The sequence below is a fragment of the Lethenteron reissneri genome, chromosome 59, assembly GCF_015708825.2.
Source record: "Lethenteron reissneri isolate LAM-NWPU_2019-01 chromosome 59, ASM1570882v1, whole genome shotgun sequence".
In the NCBI taxonomy this organism is placed as follows: Eukaryota; Metazoa; Chordata; class Hyperoartia; order Petromyzontiformes; family Petromyzontidae; genus Lethenteron; species Lethenteron reissneri.
In genome coordinates, this window is record NC_083837.1 from 4,141,663 (window position 1) to 4,161,555 (window position 19,893).

Genomic DNA, 19,893 nt, shown 5'->3' on the forward strand with positions numbered 1-19,893 from the left:
AGACACGGAGACGTCTGGGACACCCCGTTGGATTTCCCCGCGTGTCCGTGCAGGCGAAGGCATCCGGAGGGATGTGCGGCGAGACAGGGCAATAAGTGCACTCGGCTCCAGATAAGAGGACATGCCAGAGACGGGGAATGAATATTCTTAGGTTTTTTTCGGTAAAGTCACGTAGGTAAAAAATTAAAATTTAAATTAATAAAAGTAAAATAAAAATAAAAAATCACGACGTTTCGGAGGCAACACAAGCTTCCGTCTTCAGGTGGAACCGTCACAGCCCGACAGCTGTATCAAGTAAATGAGAGATTACAAGAGATACCACTCCGTATATATAATGGTTGAGGGAGGGGGGGAAGGGCCAGGAACGGCACCCTTTTTATTAATATGGTAAGGTGAGGCTTAAGACTAAGAATAGACTGCATAACAAATGGCGGGGAATGAACCCTGGTAATGAACCGCCTAGTGCATGTGTCCCTGATCGCACGCGTTCACTAAAATCCACCACTCGCTCATCATGTTATTTTGGTGATTTCGAAAAGTGTATTGGTTTGGCCATGTTTGTTTGTCGTAGTACAGAGTTAGACTGATGGCCTTAATCTAAGTTGTCTTGTGGTTGTTGTTGTTGTTTGACTTGCATCCCACTGGGATTTTTGCACACAGCGTTGGTGTACGGTGCTTTTTCTGCAATATGTTGCTGTCTTTTCTTGGATTTTCTGTTTGAACATAGTCACTTTAAGATGTTTTCCTGTTCATGTTTTTGTTTTTGTTTTCTGTTTGTTGCGGTTGCACCCGATTCAAGAGCCGAATGGCTCACAGGGCTACACCTAATACATGAACTTGAACTTGATGTGTAGTGACGTATATTGAGTCACTATGGCGTTGCGCCTGCTACTCAGAGACGAGTATAACTGTGCGTCTTAGAGCCTCTCTACGTCACCAGAGTACCCATGGCACACGTGACTTGTCGAGGTGAACCCAAGAGGGGCACGTGACCTGCATAGGATAAGGGCGGGGGGGGGGCAGTAGGGGACTAAAGGGATTGGTGATGTAAAGTCCCAGAACCTTCTGGAAAGATCTCGAAGAGGGTGTGGCCTAGGGCGGAGTGAGGCCGCGCTCGGGAGGATAAAATAGGCAGTCCCGGGAGCGTTCTTGGCTGTCTTCTGGAATCAAGCCGCCGTGCTAAGCTCTTCGGGTTTCGGCCGTCACATTCGACATCGTGGGTCAGGCAGTGCTTCACTGACCAAATCAAGATTGACCAGTTACCGCCTCGTTAGTCATCTCGAGTGTTTACGTGGTTTACGTAGCTACCCTGTTGGGGCGTGTAATAAACGTGTTGCCTCCAAAGTGCAAGTGTCTGCCTCCGTGGAGCCCACTACACGTGTACAACTTCTTTCGCACCGCACGTAGCCGGCCGTGCCGCTGATCGGAGGAGCGGGAGGACAACAAGCTGAACACAAAAAGCGGTTCTGAAAAGAAACCGAGTTTTTAAATCGAGATGATTTAAAAGTGCATAGGTCCAGTGGCTTCCTAATGTCGGAAGGAAGGGAGCGTTTCAGACGGCCACGGAAGTGCATCTTTGTTTGACGGCTGAGCCGAAAGCCTCCGCTGCCGCTGCTGCTGCTGCGAGGATGACGACCGGAGTTCGCGTGACGACGGTGGTTTACGCTCCTTGACGAGATCGGTGGTATTGACCTCCCGATTAGTGCGCTTGGCTACGTACGGTGCGGAAGAAGTTCAACACGCAGACATATGTACAAGATCGGCAGGGCACTGCGGCGGTTAGGGTTAGGTAGCCAAAAGGTCACGCCACGACTTGTCCGTAGCAGAGTTGTCAGTTCAGAAGACCCAAGCAAAACTTTCCCTGCATTGTGATTGGCCATTCACCCCCCACATTTTAGAATTCTCACGGGTCAAGCGATGTTTCATTCCGGGGGGGGGAGGGGGGGGGTGTTAGGGAAAGCTGCTCAGAGGCACACGAAACGACGCGGCGAGTGCCGATGTGAAACGTATCCCCGGGCTCGATGGCCGGCCTGCGCTGTCCCCGGCAATCAAGGCCTCGGCTCGGATTTCATCGCTTGCAAAATGCCTCCCCCCCCCCGTCCCCCTGCACCGGCACGTGTGAGCAGCTGCCGGCGGGTTCTCGGCGCAAACGGGTTCCGGGTTCGCCGAAAGAGGCGGCAGTAGGACAGCCGAACGAACGTGGCGCACGCACGCAGGGACGCACCGTCGCATACTCGGGTGCGTATGTCACCCTAAAGACGTGAAGTGCCACGGATGTGCAAGAGAGCGAGGGGGTATTAGAAAAATGAACACCCTCGCCGACTGTTACAACCGCACGCACGTGACGCTCGCCGTCATCGTCACGCACACCGTGTGCGTGCATCGAACACCGTTCGGCGACACGGATGTGCAAGCCGAACCGGTGATAACGCCGTGCCGTGGTTTCCAGCAGAGCAGAGGTCGCAACCGGGTACCCGATATCCGTACCCTACCCGATACCCGGCCGGGTACGGGTACGGGTAGGCCGTGAGTCACTGGTGAGTAACCGTTTGTCACTCATTTCCCAACGTCTTGACTCTTCTCACAATTCAAGTTCCTAGAATCAACCCACCCGCGCCTGCAACATGGCTTCATCCCAGAGGTCGCAATCGGGTACCCGATACCCGCATCCTACCCGTACCCGAGTACGGGTGCGGCCGGGTACGGGTAAGGAATCAAAACCCATTTGCGACCTCTGCAGCAGAGCCGCTGCGATAGTGTGGGGGTAAAAAGCCTCGCTGGCCGCTACAGCGCATCGTACGTGACTTTTCAAGGCACGTGCGCTGCGCTGGGAAAAAAAAAATAACCTCATGGAGCACTTCAATTACTTCAATGCGTTCCATTGGTTTTTTTTGCTGTTGTATTTTAATGACTGTAACAGCCAAACGACTCGAGTTAGCATGGCCGGATTTTTTCTTGCGGTGCCGTGCGCACGTGCGGTGTGTGTGTGTGTGCGGCGTGTGGTGTGTGTGTGTGCGCGCGTACGTTGCGACGGTTGTATTTCACATTTAATGAGCGCCCTCGTTTTCTTGAGACAGTTCCTTTTCGATTCGGCGGCGAGAGGGGGGCTCGCGCAGCTCCGTGGTCTGTCCTGCAAGGCGTCCGACCCTTGCCGCACGGATGGGTTCAACTTGGGCAGGGGGTCGCCATCGTTTCAAAGAAGAGGGGCCAACCCATTGTTTTTTTGCCTTCGACCAAAGAAAATATTTCGAGAGCCGCGTCGCAGTTTGACCGTACGCAGCCAAAGAGACACAAGGGGGGGGCAGCCAAAGAGACACAAGGGGGGGGGGCAGCCAAAGAGACACAAGGGGGGGGCAGCCAAAGATCAGCCAAGGAGGGGCAGCCAAAGAGACACAAGGGGGGGCAGCCAAAGAGACACAAGGGGGTGGCAGCCAAAGAGTCACAAGGGGGGGCAGCCAAAGAGTCACAAGGGGGGGGGGGCAGCCAAAGAGACACAAGGGGGGGCAGCCAAAGAGACACAAGGGGGGGCAGCCAAAGAAACACAAGGGGGGGGGGCAGCCAAAGAGACACAAGGGGGGACAGCCAAAGAGACACAAGGGGGGGGGGCAGCCAAAGAGACACAAGGGAGGGGGCAGCCAAAGAGACACAAGGGGGGGGGCAACCAAAGAGACACAAGGGGGGGGCAGCCAAAGAGTCACAAGGGGGGGGGCAGCCAAAGAGTCACAAGGGGGAGGCAGCCAAAGAGTCACAAGGGGGGGGGGGGGGGCAGCCAAAGAGACACAAGGGGGGGGCAACCAAAGAGTCACAAGGGGGGGCAGCCAAAGAGTCACAAGGGGGGGGGCAGCCAAAGAAACACAAGGGGGGGCAGCCAAAGAGACACAAGGGGGGGCAGCCAAAGAGTCACAAGGGGGGGGGCAGCCAAAGAGACACAAGGGGGGCAGCCAAAGAGACACAAGGGGGGGGGCAGCCAAAGAGTCACAAGGGGGGGGGGCAGCCAAAGAGACACAAGGGGGGGCAGCCAAAGAGACACAAGGGGGGGGCAGCCAAAGAGACACAAGGGGGGGGGGGCAGCCAAAGAGACACAAGGGGAGGCAGCCAAAGAGACACAAGGGGGGGGGCAGCCAAAGAGACACAAGGAGGGGGCAGCCAAAGAGTCACAAGGGGGGGCAGCCAAAGAGACACAAGGGGGGGGGGCAGCCAAAGAGACACAAGGGGGGGGGCAGCCAAAGAGCCACAAGGGGGGGGGGGCAGCCAAAGAGGCACAAGGGGGGGCAGCCAAAGAGTCACAAGGGGGGGGGCAGCCAAAGAGACACAAGGGGGGGGGCAACCAAAGAGTCACAAGGGGGGGCAGCCAAAGAGTCACAAGGGGGGGGGGCAGCCAAAGAGACACAAGGGGGGGCAGCCAAAGAGACACAAGGGGGGGCAGCCAAAGAGTCACAAGGGGGGGGGGCAGCCAAAGAGACACAAGGGGGGGCAGCCAAAGAGACACAAGGGGGGGGCAGCCAAAGAGTCACAAGGGGGGGGCAGCCAAAGAGACACAAGGGGGGGCAGCCAAAGAGACACAAGGGGGGGGCAGCCAAAGAGACACAAGGGGGGGGGGCAGCCAAAGAGACACAAGGGGGGGCAGCCAAAGAGACACAAGGGGGGGGGGCAGCCAAAGAGACACAATGAGGGGGGCAGCCAAAGAGTCACAAGGGGGGGCAGCCAAAGAGACACAAGGGGGGGGGGCAGCCAAAGAGACACAAGGGGGGGCAGCCAAAGAGACACAAGGGGGGCAGCCAAAGAGACACAAGGGGGGGCAGCCAAAGAGACACAAGGGGGGGCAGCCAAAGAGACACAAGGGGGGGGGGGGCAGCCAAAGAGTCACAAGGGGGGGGGCAGCCAAAGAGACACAAGGGGGGGCAGCCAAAGAGACACAAGGGGGGGGGCAGCCAAAGAGACACAAGGGGGGGCAGCCAAAGAGACACAAGGGGGGGGGCAGCCAAAGAGACACAAGGGGGGGGCAGCCAAAGAGACACAAGGGGGGGGCAGCCAAAGAGACACAAGGGGGGGGGGCAGCCAAAGAGACACAAGGGGGGGGGCAGCCAAAGAGACACAAGGGGGGGCAGCCAAAGAGACACAAGGGGGGGGCAGCCAAAGAGACACAAGGGGGGGGCAGCCAAAGAGACACAAGGGGGGGGCAGCCAAAGAGACACAAGGGGGGGGGGCAGCCAAAGAGTCACAAGGGGGGGGGGGCAGCCAAAGAGTCACAAGGGGGGGGGGGCAGCCAAAGAGTCACAAGGGGGGGGGGCAGCCAAAGAGACACAAGGGGGGGGCAGCCAAAGAGACACAAGGGGGGGGGCAGCCAAAGAGTCACAAGGGGGGGGGGGCAGCCAAAGAGTCACAAGGGGGGGGGGCAGCCAAAGAGACACAAGGGGGGGGGGCAGCCAAAGAGACACAAGGGGGGGGCAGCCAAAGAGACACAAGGGGGGGGCAGCCAAAGAGACACAAGGGGGGGCAGCCAAAGAGTACCACAAAGGGGGGGGCAGCCCAAGAGACACAAGGGGGGGGGCAGCCAAAGAGACACAAGGGGGGGGCAGCCAAAGAGACACAAGGGGGGGGCAGCCAAAGAGACACAAGGGGGGGCAGCCAAAGAGACACAAGGGGGGGGCAGCCAAAGAGGTCACAAGGGGGGGCAGCCAAAGAGACACAAGGGGGGGGGCAGCAAAGAGACACAAGGGGGGGGCAGCCAAAGAGACACAAGGGGGGGCAGCCAAAGAGACACAAGGGGGGGGCAGCCAAAGAGACACAAGGGGGGGCAGCCAAAGAGTCACAAGGGGGGGGCAGCCAAAGAGAACACAAGGGGGGGGCAGCCAAAGAAGACACAAGGGGGGGCAGCCAAAGAGACACAAGGGGGGGGCAGCCAAAGAGACACAAGGGGGGGGGCAGCCAAAGAGACACAAGGGGGGGGCAGCCAAAGAGTCACAAGGGGGGGGGCAGCCAAAGAGACACAAGGGGGGCAGCCAAAGAGACACAAGAGGGGGGCAGCCAAAGAGACACAAGGGGGGGGGGCAGCCAAAGAGACACAAGGGGGGGCAGCCAAAGAGACACAAGGGGGGGGGCAGCCAAAGAGACACAAGGAGGGGGCAGCCAAAGAGTCACAAGGGGGGGCAGCCAAAGAGACACAAGGGGGGGGCAGCCAAAGAGACACAAGGGGGGGGCAGCCAAAGAGTCACAAGGGGGGGGGGGCAGCCAAAGAGTCACAAGGGGGGGCAGCCAAAGAGTCACAAGGGGGGGGGCAGCCAAAGAGACACAAGGGGGGGGGCAACCAAAGAGTCACAAGGGGGGGCAGCCAAAGAGTCACATGGGGGGGGGGCAGCCAAGAGACACAAGGGGGGGCAGCCAAAGAGACACAAGGGGGGGGCAGCCAAAGAGACACAAGGGGGGGGGGGGCAGCCAAAGAGACACAAGGGGGGGCAGCCAAAGAGACACAAGGGGGGGGGCAGCCAAAGAGACACAATGAGGGGGCAGCCAAAGAGTCACAAGGGGGGCAGCCAAAGAGACACAAGGGGGGGGGGCAGCCAAAGAGACACAAGGGGGGGCAGCCAAAGAGACACAAGGGGGGCAGCCAAAGAGACACAAGGGGGGGCAGCCAAAGAGACACAAGGGGGGGCAGCCAAAGAGACACAAGGGGGGGGCAGCCAAAGAGTCACAAGGGGGGGGGCAGCCAAAGAGACACAAGGGGGGGCAGCCAAAGAGACACAAGGGGGGGGGCAGCCAAAGAGACACAAGGGGGGGCAGCCAAAGAGACACAAGGGGGGGGGGGGCAGCCAAAGAGACACAAGGGGGGCAGCCAAAGAGACACAAGGGGGGGGCAGCCAAAGAGACACAAGGGGGGGGGCAGCCAAAGAGACACAAGGGGGGGCAGCCAAAGAGACACAAGGGGGGGGGCAGCCAAAGAGTCACAAGGGGGGGGGGGCAGCCAAAGAGACACAAGGGGGGGGCAGCCAAAGAGTCACAAGGGGGGGGGCAGCCAAAGAGACACAAGGGGGGGGGCAACCAAAGAGTCACAAGGGGGGGCAGCCAAAGAGTCAAAAAGGGGGGGGGGCAGCCAAAGAGACACAAGGGGGGGCAGCCAAAGAGACACAAGGGGGGGCAGCCAAAGAGTCACAAGGGGGGGGGCAGCCAAAGAGACACAAGGGGGGGCAGCCAAAGAGACACAAGGGGGGGGGCAGCCAAAGAGACACAAGGGGGGGGGCAGCCAAAGAGTCACAAGGGGGGGGGCAGCCAAAGAGTCACAAGGGGGGGGGGCAGCCAAAGAGTCACAAGGAGGGGGGGCAGCCAAAGAGACACAAGGGGGGGGGGCAGCCAAAGAGACACAAGGGGGGGCAGCCAAAGAGACACAAGGGGGGGGGCAGCCAAAGAGACACAAGGGGGGGGGCAGCCAAAGAGACACAAGGGGGGGCAGCCAAAGAGTCACAAGGGGGGGGGCAGCCAAAGAGACACAAGGGGGGGGCAGCCAAAGAGACACAAGGGGGGGCAGCCAAAGAGACACAAGGGGGGGGGCAGCCAAAGAGACACAAGGGGGGGGCAGCCAAAGAGTCACAAGGGGGGGGGGCAGCCAAAGAGTCACAAGGGGGGGGCAGCCAAAGAGTCACAAGGGGGGGGGGCAGCCAAAGAGACACAAGGGGGGGGGCAGCCAAAGAGACACAAGGGGGGGGCAGCCAAAGAGACACAAGGGGGGGGGGGGCAGGCAAAGAGACACAAAGGGGGGCAGCCAAAGAGACACAAGGGGGGGCAGCCAAAGAGTCACAAGGGGGGGGGCAGCCAAAGAGACACAAGGGGGGGCAGCCAAAGAGACACAAGGGGGGGGGCAGCCAAAGAGTCACAAGGGGGGGGCAGCCAAAGAGACACAAGGGGGGGCAGCCAAAGAGACACAAGGGGGGGGCAGCCAAAGAGACACAAGGGGGGGGGGCAGCCAAAGAGACACAAGGGGGGGCAGCCAAAGAGACACAAGGGGGGGGGCAGCCAAAGAGACACAATGAGGGGGCAGCCAAAGAGTCACAAGGGGGGGGGCAGCCAAAGAGACACAAGGGGGGGCAGCCAAAGAGACACAAGGGGGGGGCAGCCAAAGAGACACAAGGGGGGGGGCAGCCAAAGAGACACAAGGGGGGGGAGCCAAAGAGACACAAGGGGGGGGGCAGCCAAAGAGACACAATGAGGGGGCAGCCAAAGAGTCACAAGGGGGGGCAGCCAAAGAGACACAAGGGGGGGGGGGCAGCCAAAGAGACACAAGGGGGGGCAGCCAAAGAGACACAAGGGGGGCAGCCAAAGAGACACAAGGGGGGGCAGCCAAAGAGACACAAGGGGGGGCAGCCAAAGAGACACAAGGGGGGGGCAGCCAAAGAGTCACAAGGGGGGGGGGCAGCCAAAGAGACACAAGGGGGGGCAGCCAAAGAGACACAAGGGGGGGGGCAGCCAAAGAGACACAAGGGGGGGCAGCCAAAGAGACACAAGGGGGGGGGGCAGCCAAAGAAACACAAGGGGGGGCAGCCAAAGAGACACAAGGGGGGGGGCAGCCAAAGAGACACAAGGGGGGGGGGCAGCCAAAGAGACACAAGGGGGGGCAGCCAAAGAGACACAAGGGGGGGGGCAGCCAAAGAGACACAAGGGGGGGGGCAGCCAAAGAGACACAAGGGGGGGGGGCGGCCACAGAGACACAAGGGGGGGGGGCAGCCAAAGAGCCAAAAGGGGGGGGGGCAGCCAAAGAGTCACAAGGGGGGGGGCAGCCAAAGAGTCACAAGGGGGGGGGGCAGCCAAAGAGTCACAAGGGGGGGGCAGCCAAAGAGACACAAGGGGGGGGGCAGCCAAAGAGTCACAAGGGGGGGGGGGGGCAGCCAAAGAGTCACAAGGGGGGGGGGCAGCCAAAGAGACACAAGGGGGGGCAGCCAAAGAGTCACAAGGGGGGGGGGGCAGCCAAAGAGACACAAGGGGGGGCAGCCAAAGAGACACAAGGGGGGGCAGCCAAAGAGTCACAAGGGGGGGGGCAGCCAAAGAGACACAAGGGGGGGCAGCCAAAGAGACACAAGGGGGGGGGCAGCCAAAGAGTCACAAGGGGGGGGGCAGCCAAAGAGACACAAGGGGGGGCAGCCAAAGAGACACAAGGGGGGGCAGCCAAAGAGACACAAGGAGGGGGCAGCCAAAGAGTCACAAGGGGGGGCAGCCAAAGAGACACAAGGGGGGGGGCAGCCAAAGAGACACAAGGGGGGGGCAGCCAAAGAGTCACAAGGGGGGGGGGCAGCCAAAGAGTCACAAGGGGGGGCAGCCAAAGAGTCACAAGGGGGGGGGGCAGCCAAAGAGACACAAGGGGGGGGGCAACCAAAGAGTCACAAGGGGGGGCAGCCAAAGAGTCACAAGGGGGGGGGGCAGGCAAAGAGACACAAAGGGGGGCAGCCAAAGAGACACAAGGGGGGGCAGCCAAAGAGTCACAAGGGGGGGGGCAGCCAAAGAGACACAAGGGGGGGCAGCCAAAGAGACACAAGGGGGGGGGCAGCCAAAGAGTCACAAGGGGGGGGCAGCCAAAGAGACACAAGGGGGGGCAGCCAAAGAGACACAAGGGGGGGGCAGCCAAAGAGACACAAGGGGGGGGGGCAGCCAAAGAGACACAAGGGGGGGCAGCCAAAGAGACACAAGGGGGGGGGCAGCCAAAGAGACACAATGAGGGGGCAGCCAAAGAGTCACAAGGGGGGGGGCAGCCAAAGAGACACAAGGGGGGGCAGCCAAAGAGACACAAGGGGGGGGCAGCCAAAGAGACACAAGGGGGGGGGCAGCCAAAGAGACACAAGGGGGGGCAGCCAAAGAGACACAAGGGGGAGGGGGCAGCCAAAGAGACACAATGAGGGGGCAGCCAAAGAGTCACAAGGGGGGGCAGCCAAAGAGACACAAGGGGGGGGGCAGCCAAAGAGACACAAGGGGGGGCAGCCAAAGAGACACAAGGGGGGCAGCCAAAGAGACACAAGGGGGGGCAGCCAAAGAGACACAAGGGGGGGGAGCCAAGAGACACAAGGGGGGGCAGCCAAAGAGTCACAAGGGGGGGAGGCAGCCAAAGAGACACAAGGGGGGGCAGCCAAAGAGACACAAGGGGGGGGCAGCCAAAGAGACACAAGGGGGGGCAGCCAAAGAGACACAAGGGGGGGGGGGCAGCCAAAGAAACACAAGGGGGGGCAGCCAAAGAGACACAAGGGGGGGGCAGCCAAAGAGACACAAGGGGGGGGGCAGCCAAAGAGACACAAGGGGGGGCAGCCAAAGAGACACAAGGGGGGGGGGCAGCCAAAGAGACACAAGGGGGGGGGCAGCCAAAGAGACACAAGGGGGGGGGGGCATAGAGACACAAGGGGGGGGGGCAGCCAAAGAGTCACAAGGGGGGGGGGCAGCCAAAGAGTCACAAGGGGGGGGGCAGCCAAAGAGTCACAAGGGGGGGGGGCAGCCAAAGAGACACAAGGGGGGGGCAGCCAAAGAGACACAAGGGGGGGGGCAGCCAAAGAGTCACAAGGGGGGGGGGGCAGCCAAAGAGTCACAAGGGGGGGGGGCAGCCAAAGAGTCACAAGGGGGGGGGGCAGCCAAAGAGTCACAAGGGGGGGGGGGCAGCCAAAGAGACACAAGGGGGGGCAGCCAAAGAGACACAAGGGGGGGCAGCCAAAGAGTCACAAGGGGGGGGGCAGCCAAAGAGACACAAGGGGGGGCAGCCAAAGAGACACAAGGGGGGGGGCAGCCAAAGAGTCACAAGGGGGGGGGCAGCCAAAGAGACACAAGGGGGGGCAGCCAAAGAGACACAAGGGGGGGCAGCCAAAGAGACACAAGGGGGGGGCAGCCAAAGAGTCACAAGGGGGGGGCAGCCAAAGAGACACAAGGGGGGCAGCCAAAGAGACACAAGGGGGGGGCAGCCAAAGAGACACAAGGGGGGGGGCAGCCAAAGAGACACAAGGGGGGGCAGCCAAAGAGACACAAGGGGGGGGGCAGCCAAAGAGACACAAGGAGGGGGCAGCCAAAGAGTCACAAGGGGGGGCAGCCAAAGAGACACAAGGGGGGGGGCAGCCAAAGAGACACAAGGGGGGGGCAGCCAAAGAGTCACAAGGGGGGGGGGCAGCCAAAGAGTCACAAGGGGGGGCAGCCAAAGAGTCACAAGGGGGGGGCAGCCAAAGAGACACAAGGGGGGGGGGCAACCAAAGAGTCACAAGGGGGGGCAGCCAAAGAGTCACAAGGGGGGGGGGGCAGGCAAAGAGACACAAGGGGGGGCAGCCAAAGAGACACAAGGGGGGGCAGCCAAAGAGTCACAAGGGGGGGGGGGGCAGCCAAAGAGACACAAGGGGGGGCAGCCAAAGAGACACAAGGGGGGGGCAGCCAAAGAGTCACAAGGGGGGGGCAGCCAAAGAGACACAAGGGGGGGCAGCCAAAGAGACACAAGGGGGGGGCAGCCAAAGAGACACAAGGGGGGGGGGGCAGCCAAAGAGACACAAGGGCGGGCAGCCAAAGAGACACAAGGGGGGGGGCAGCCAAAGAGACACAATGAGGGGGCAGCCAAAGAGTCACAAGGGGGGGGGCAGCCAAAGAGACACAAGGGGGGGCAGCCAAAGAGACACAAGGGGGGGGGCAGCCAAAGAGACACAAGGGGGGGGCAGCCAAAGAGACACAAGGGGGGGCAGCCAAAGAGACACAAGGGGGGGGGCAGCCAAAGAGACACAAGGAGGGGGCAGCCAAAGAGTCACAAGGGGGGGCAGCCAAAGAGACACAAGGGGGGGGGGGCAGCCAAAGAGACACAAGGGGGGGCAGCCAAAGAGACACAAGGGGGGCAGCCAAAGAGACACAAGGGGGGGCAGCCAAAGAGACACAAGGGGGGGCAGCCAAAGAGACACAAGGGGGGGGCAGCCAAAGAGTCACAAGGGGGGGGGGCAGCCAAAGAGACACAAGGGGGGGCAGCCAAAGAGACACAAGGGGGGGGGCAGCCAAAGAGACACAAGGGGGGGCAGCCAAAGAGACACAAGGGGGGGGGGCAGCCAAAGAGACACAAGGGGGGCAGCCAAAGAGACACAAGGGGGGGGCAGCCAAAGAGACACAAGGGGGGGGGGCAGCCAAAGAGACACAAGGGGGGGCAGCCAAAGAGACACAAGGGGGGGGGGCAGCCAAAGAGACACAAGGGGGGGGGCAGCCAAAGAGACACAAGGGGGGGGGGCAGCCAAAGAGACACAAGGGGGGGGGCAGCCAAAGAGTCAAAGGGGGGGGGCAGCCAAAGAGTCACAAGGGGGGGGGGCAGCCAAAGAGTCACAAGGGGGGGGGGCAGCCAAAGAGACACAAGGGGGGGGCAGCCAAAGAGACACAAGGGGGGGGGCAGCCAAAGAGTCACCAGGGGGGGGGCAGCCAAAGAGCCACAAGGGGGGGGGGCAGCCAAAGAGTCACAAGGAGGGGGGGCAGCCAAAGAGACACAAGGGGGGGGGGCAGCCAAAGAGACACAAGGGGGGGCAGCCAAAGAGACACAAGGGGGGGGCAGCCAAAGAGACACAAGGGGGGGGGGCAGCCAAAGAGACACAAGGGGGGGCAGCCAAAGAGTCACAAGGGGGGGGGCAGCCAAAGAGACACAAGGGGGGGGCAGCCAAAGAGACACAAGGGGGGGGGCAGCCAAAGAGACACAAGGGGGGGGGCAGCCAAAGAGACACAAGGGGGGGCAGCCAAAGAGACACAAGGGGGGGGCAGCCAAAGAGACACAAGGGGGGGCAGCCAAAGAGTCACAAGGGGGGGCAGCCAAAGAGACACAAGGGGGGGGGCAGCCAAAGAGACACAAGGGGGGGGCAGCCAAAGAGACACAAGGGGGGGGCAGCCAAAGAGACACAAGGGGGGGGGGCAGCCAAAGAGACACAAGGGGGGGCAGCCAAAGAGACACAAGGGGGGGGGGGCAGCCAAAGAGACACAAGGGGGGGCAGCCAAAGAGACACAAGGGGGGGGCAGCCAAAGAGACACAAGGGGGGGGGGCAGCCAAAGAGACACAAGGGGGGGGCAGCCAAAGAGACACAAGGGGGGGGCAGCCAAAGAGACACAAGGGGGGGCAGCCAAAGAGTCACAAGGGGGGGGCAGCCAAAGAGTCACAAGGGGGGGGCAGCCAAAGAGACACAAGGGGGGGGGCAGCCAAAGAGACACAAGAGGGGGGGCAGCCAAAGAGACACAAGGGGGGGGCAGCCAAAGAGTCACAAGGGGGGGCAGCCAAAGAGTCACAAGGGGGGGGGCAGCCAAAGAGACACAAGGGGGGGGCAGCCAAAGAGACACAAGGGGGGGCAGCCAAAGAGTCACAAGGGGGGGGGCAGCCAAAGAGACACAAGGGGGGGGGAAGCCAAAGAGACACAAGGGGGGGGGCAGCCAAAGAGTCACAAGGGGGGGGGCAGCCAAAGAGACACAAGGGGGGGGGGGCAGCCAAAGAGACACAAGGGGGGGGCAGCCAAAGAGTCACAAGGGGGGGCAGCTAAAGAGACACAAGGGGGGGCAGCCAAAGAGACACGAGGGGGGGCAGCTAAAGAGACACAAGGGGGGGCAGCCAAAGAGACACGAGGGGGGGCAGCTAAAGAGACACAAGGGGGGGCAGCCAAAGAGACACAAGGGGGGGCAGCTAAATAGACACAAGGGGGGGCAGCTAAAGAGACACAAGGGGGGGCAGCTAAAGAGACACAAGGGGGGGCAGCCAAAGAGACACGAGGGGGGGCAGCTAAAGAGACACAAGGGGGGGCAGCCAAAGAGACACAAGGGGGGCAGCTAAAGAGACACAAGGGGGGGCAGCCAAAGAGACACGAGGGGGGGCAGCTAAAGAGACACAAGGGGGGCAGCCAAAGAGACACAAGGGGGGGCAGCTATAGAGACACAAGGGGGGGCAGCTAAAGAGACACAAGGGGGGGGCAGCCAAAGAGACACAAGGGGGGGGCAGCTAAAGAGACACAAGGGGGGGCAGCCAAAGAGACACGAGGGGGGGCAGCTAAAGAGACACAAGGGGGGGGCAGCCAAAGAGACACAAGGGGGGGGCAGTCAAAGAGTCACAAGGGGGGGCAGTCAAAGAGTCACAAGGGGGGGCAGCCAAAGAGACACAAGGGGGGGCAGCCAAAGAGACACAAGGGGGGGACAGCCAAAGAGACACAAGGGGGGGCAGCCAAAGAGACACAAGGGGGGGCAGCCAAAGAGACACAAGGGGGGTCAGCCAAAGAGACACGAGGGGGGGGCAGCCAAAGAGACACAAGGGGGGGCAGCCAAAGAGACACAAGGGGGGGACAGCCAAAGAGACACAAGGGGGGGCAGCCAAAGAGACACAAGGGGGGGCAGCCAAAGAGACACGAGGGAGGGGCAGCCAAAGAGACACAAGGGGGGGCAGCCAAAGAGTCACAAGGGGGGGCAGCTAAAGAGACACAAGGGGGGGGGCAGCCAAAGAGTCACAAGGGGGGGCAGCCAAAGAGACACAAGGGGGGGCAGCTAAAGAGACACAAGGGGGGGGGCAGCCAAAGAGACACAAGGGGGGGGCAGTCAAAGAGACACAAGGGGGGGGGGCAGCCAAAGAGACGCATGCGGCTCCAGAGCTGCAGGTAGCCGCCCGCCTGTGCAAGGGGATCACGACAAGAGAGGGGGAGGGAGGGAGGGGAGGGAGGGGTCTGTAATGGGGCAGCAGCGTCCAACTCACCCCGTATTATCTGGTCGATGATGGCCTCGGTGATGTCTCCCTCGGTCTCGATCACAGCGGATCCGTCTTCCTTGGCCTCCAGCTTCTTTGCTCATCGACAGACACGGAGAGACGGGCGGCGATCGCCGTTGGCTCCGCGCATTCGATGGCGGCGATGGCAAAAAAAACTATTGAACATCTGGCGGTGCAGAGATGTTAGCTACCTCGCCTGGTATGCGGGAGGTCGTGGGTTCCATCCCGACCCTGACACATGTGTATTTGGAGTTTGCGTGTCTCTCTCGCCGTGCTCGGATGGATTTGTATCCAGGGCCTCCGGTTTTTCCCTCCGGCAAGTGCAGGCCCATTGAGCCACGTAGCTCTTTTTCAGAAGCGCCGCGGCCACGAACGATAGCTCAACGAAGTGGCTTATCGTCATCGTGTGGAGATGTACGGCCGCCAACTCCTCCAAACGCGCGACGTCGATTGTAAATGTGAGGGGGGAAAACCGGAGGACCCGGAGACAAATCCACGCGGCCACGGGAAGAGGCAAGCAAGGTCCAAATATACAGCAGGCATCGGGGGTCAGGATCAACCCCATGACCTCCTGCATACCAGGGGAGGTAGTTATCATCTTGCCCCCCCCACCGCAAAAAAAAAAAACTTGGCAGGACCCTCCTGAAAAAGACCCTTGAGACTCAGCGACACTCTCCCGGGGGAAATGAGCGAATTAATAAATCACAGTAATGGCAAAACAAAGGAGTTGGCAAAACATTCAAAGCGGGATGCTTCTATAAAGATGCTCGTTTGTTATTATTACGAGTTGGCGAATCTGTGGTTGGTAAATTTTTTAAAATATGTATCTGTAAAAAAAATAATCAACACAAAAGTAGCTGCAACGGCCCCCCCATCCGTATCATAAACAATGCAGTTCTTCTTCTTGGTTCTTTCGGTTAAGTCACGTAGAAGGGAAGTAATAAAATAATAAAAATAAAACAATAAAATTATTCTCACGACGTTTGTGAAAACCAGGTCCGTCGAGGCGACAGACTCTGTTGCCTCGACGGACGAAACGTCGTGAGAATTATTTTATTATGTTTAATTTTTATTATTTCATTACTTCCCTTCTACGTGACTTAACCGAAAGAACCAAGAAGATGAATCCCTGCAGTCACGAAAGAAGCTTTACATCGAAATGCAGTTCATATTTATAATGAGCCAGTGGTATTCCACGTCGGTCGCATATTACCGATACTAATAAAGGAGATGGAACATTGAAATGGCTTCACTTTCATTGCTTAGGAGTGTTACATTTTTAATGGAGATTGATGGAGAGGAGAATGGCACGCGCTCCGAGCGTAGGACATTCAAATCGGTGGCCGGTGTGTGTTTACGGTAACAGATGTTAAAGTCGCTCTCTCACGAACACACACACACACTGTATAGTCTTCTTGGTTCTTTCGGTAAAGTCACGTAGAATGGAAATAATAAAATTATAAAAATATAACATAATAATATAATAATATAATATTATTTCCATTCTACGTGACTTTACCGAAAGAACCAAGAAGATGAATCCCTGCAGTCACGAAAGATTTAAATCGACATTGTAAAGTGTTAAGTTTGCCTAGTCAGTGAAGAAATAAATGCAAAGAGTAACGGGTTAGTTCAACATGTAGGCTTCAGCGACCAATATTATTCATGATAAAAGTTTTTTGGGTTATATTGCGTAAGCATAAACGTGTCGTGAACCCTCCACCACCCGACGCAGCCAGCAAGGTTCGTCGCGTAAACAAAACGAGCCAATTAGTTACTAAAATACGCAACATTTACAATGTACAATTGTAGGATTTACTCTCCAACACACCGGTGGGCTGAAGCAGTACACTAATTGGCGCGTTCAGTTTACGTGACAAACCTTATTGGCTGTATTCTATGGGTCTTTCGGTAAAGCCACGTAGATAAAATAATAATAAGAAAAATATCACGACATTTCGATCGCATCACAAGCCATCGTCTCTTGTGTTGCGATCGAAACGTCTCTATTTTTTTAGTTTTCTATCTACGTGGCTTTACCGAAAGACCCATAGAATGTGTATTCCTGCAGTCACGAAAGCTTTAAGTCAAGACCTATTGGCTGTGTCGGGTGGTGGAGGGTTACGGCACATTTATACTAACGCAATATAACCCCAAAAAACTTTATTATGAGCAATGGGTTAACATGAACACAGGGGGGATTCTTACGAGACACTATCCTTATCTTCTCAAAGGAGTACATCATAATAAGAATAAATCTACGCACCCATTAATTGATATCAGCGAGCGCTACCTCGGGGAACCGGCTGGGGGCTACGTGGTTTAAAAAAAAAAATTTTCTTTTTTTCTTTTATTTTAATAAACGCGACACGCTACCCATCAAGCCGGGCTTCTCTCTACACCAGAGGTCACAAACGGGTTTTGATTCCTTACCCGTACCCGGCCGCACCAGGGTCGCAAACGGGTACCCGTACCTGTACCCGGCCGTACCCGTACCCTACCTGTACCCGGCCGGGTACGGGTAGGGTACGGGTATCGGGTCCCTGATTGCGACCTCTGGGATGAAGCCATGTTGCAGGTGCTGATTCTAGCAACTTGAATTGTGAGAAGAGACAAGACTTTGGGAAATGAGTGACAAACGGTTACTCACCAGTGACTCACGGCCTACCCGTACCCGTACCCGGCCGCACCAGGGTCGCAAACGGCTACCCGTACCCGGCCGGGTACGGGTAGCCGGCTATCGGGTAGCGTACGGGTATCGGGTACCCGATTGCGACCTCTGCTCTACACCCCAACTGACTGGACATCGGTAAAAAAAGAGCTTGATGGCTCATCGGATTCCTCCAGCACAATTAAATATCCTGGAATAAAAATAAAGAATCTGATTCTGAACGAACCGCGACGTCACTTGGAGCGACATTTAATTTCCATGAAAGTGGAGCTTTGTTCTCCTGCCTCCCCCCGCCAACACCGCAAAGACTTTGCGTTATTTTCGGAGACCGGGTTATACTTTGTTTCCTGGAGGTCCCGAAGAGCGCGGTTTATTTTTTAGGGGGGGGGGGTTGCCACGGCGTCCGGCTTGTCGGTGCCAGCGGTGTGTACGCATGAAGCGTTGTTCTTTTTTATTTTTGGGCCTCCGGGCGCTGCTTTTTTACCCGGCGAAGGGACGGTTGGAGAATGCCGGGGGACTAATGCGTCTTAGCCGTAGTGCTCGCACCTCACATATCGGCCACTGCTCAAGTTACGCGTAGGGCACCGTGCAATGAGAAGCACCCGGCATTGAACTCTCGACCCGAAGTCCTACTTTGTCTACGTCACGGCAGGCCATTTTTTTTTGCGTAGCATTCGAGCGTGAATTTTCACGCGAGCTTTTAAAGAAAGAAATAAAGAAACAAATGACGCTTCCCTGCTCTCTTTTCTGCCTCTTGCCCCAAAAAGTTATTGCAGTTTCTTCGGCAGACACGAGACGACAGGGGATCCCTTTGGATTTTATCGCTGGAGGCTGCGCCAAACCACCACCCCCCCCCCCCACCACTCCTTTGTGTTAAAGAACGAACCCACGGAAGCGGATACGACAGAGCTACCTCTGAGACCTATTCTTCGAGTCGCGTTTAAATCGCACGACAGAATCCACCGATATTATCTTTTTTCAATTCCCAGAGCTGGAATTTAGCCCATTAAAGTGCAGAGGCAAATTTTATGTCTTTCTATATTTGTATGTTTCTTTCTTTCTTCATGCGGTCAATGGTGACCGGGCCGAGACAATCAACTCACGACACTTGAGAACACGGTTTTGATCGCAGGCATCTGCCTGGATCCAAACTCAAGATCTCAAGCAGTTTTTTTCAAGCTGCTTATTGGCCGAACATCCTAACGCTGAAAAATCACCCGCAAATCGTCGCTCATTTATGGATGAACGCGGAACAACATCGCCACCTCCACCGCCCCCGACTGTGAAAACGTTGGCGGCAGGGACCCTCATTAAACAGAAGGTATTGGCTCGAAAAACAACAACAAGCAAGCAAGCAAAGCTCAGCGTTTCTAACCTCTGCGCCGCCCGCAGACCGTTGAATTTGAAACGAGCTTTATGACAAATTTTTCGTTGTTTGGCGAGGACGAAACAACGCGCGGTCCAAAAGTGTTTTCATGGAATTCGGAATGCACGCTCCCAGGAGGTAGCAAGGTGCCTTGCACCTCGCTGCGTTACGCTGCGCCGAGATCAACGTTGAAGGGGGAGATCGTGATTTTAAGGCGTTTGCTTCTCGCCTCTTTTCCCAGCGACTGAGCCAATGCCCCCGGATCTGGCGACAGCGATCGGCTCGGCAAAGATTTTCCACGGATTGGCATCTCTTTTCAAAATCCTTTATGTACACGTAAACAACACCAAAGAAGGCCAGCGAAGGGCGTCTCTCTCTCTCTCTCTGCCTCGCGACGAGAAAAGAAATTCCCGTCGCGTGATTTTAACGAAATCAACATCGAGGGCGTCATCGCGACCGGAGGAGTTGCTACCGTTGCACTTTCAGAAGTGGTGCATTGTGGTCCAATGTGGTGCGACGGGTGTGGCAGTGCCCCTGGGTGCATGGGTGGTGTCGTGATGAATCCAGATTTCACAAGGAAACGCAGTGACGGGGGCACGCAGTGACGGGGTCAAAATTCACCACCAGCCCCACTGCAATACCATGAACTGCCGCCACCATTTAGGGCCGGGGTTTGACTCAAAAACCAACTTTTTTTGCATTACGTTGTATGTTGAACTTCTTTCGCAGCGTACGTAGACAACCGTGTTAATCGGAGATGCGGGGGAAGGACAACAATATATGGGTCTCTGTGTGAGTCTATGGGTCTTTGTGTGAGTCTATGGGTCTCTGTGTGAGTCTATGGGTCTCTGTGTGAGTCTATGGGTCTCTGTGTGAGTCTATGGGTCTCTGTGTGAGTCTATGGGTCTCTGTGTGAGTCTATGGGTCTCTGTGTGAGTCTATGGGTCTCTGTGTGAGTCTATGGGTCTCTGTGTGAGTCTATGGGTCTCTGCGTGAGTCTATGGGTCCCTGTGTGAGTCTATGGGTCTCTGTTTGAGTCTATGGGTCTCTGCGTGAGTGTATCGGTCTCTGTGTGAGTCTATGGGTCTCTGTGTGAGTCTATGGGTCTCTGTGTGAGTCTATGGGTCTCTGTGTGAGTCTATGGGTCCCTGTGTTAGTCTA

The 19,893-nt window shown here is 58.0% G+C and overlaps 1 protein-coding gene across 1 annotated transcript in view; it reads right to left on the bottom strand.

Annotated features, from left to right (window-relative positions):
- LOC133357747 (transforming growth factor-beta-induced protein ig-h3-like) overlaps positions 1–19,893 on the bottom strand; it is a 289,818-nt gene that overhangs the window by 58,330 nt on the left and 211,595 nt on the right. The window contains exon 17 of the mRNA XM_061575849.1: positions 14,684–14,768. Coding sequence (XP_061431833.1) covers positions 14,684–14,768 — 85 coding nt within the window. The remainder of the gene's footprint in view (positions 1–14,683; positions 14,769–19,893) is intronic.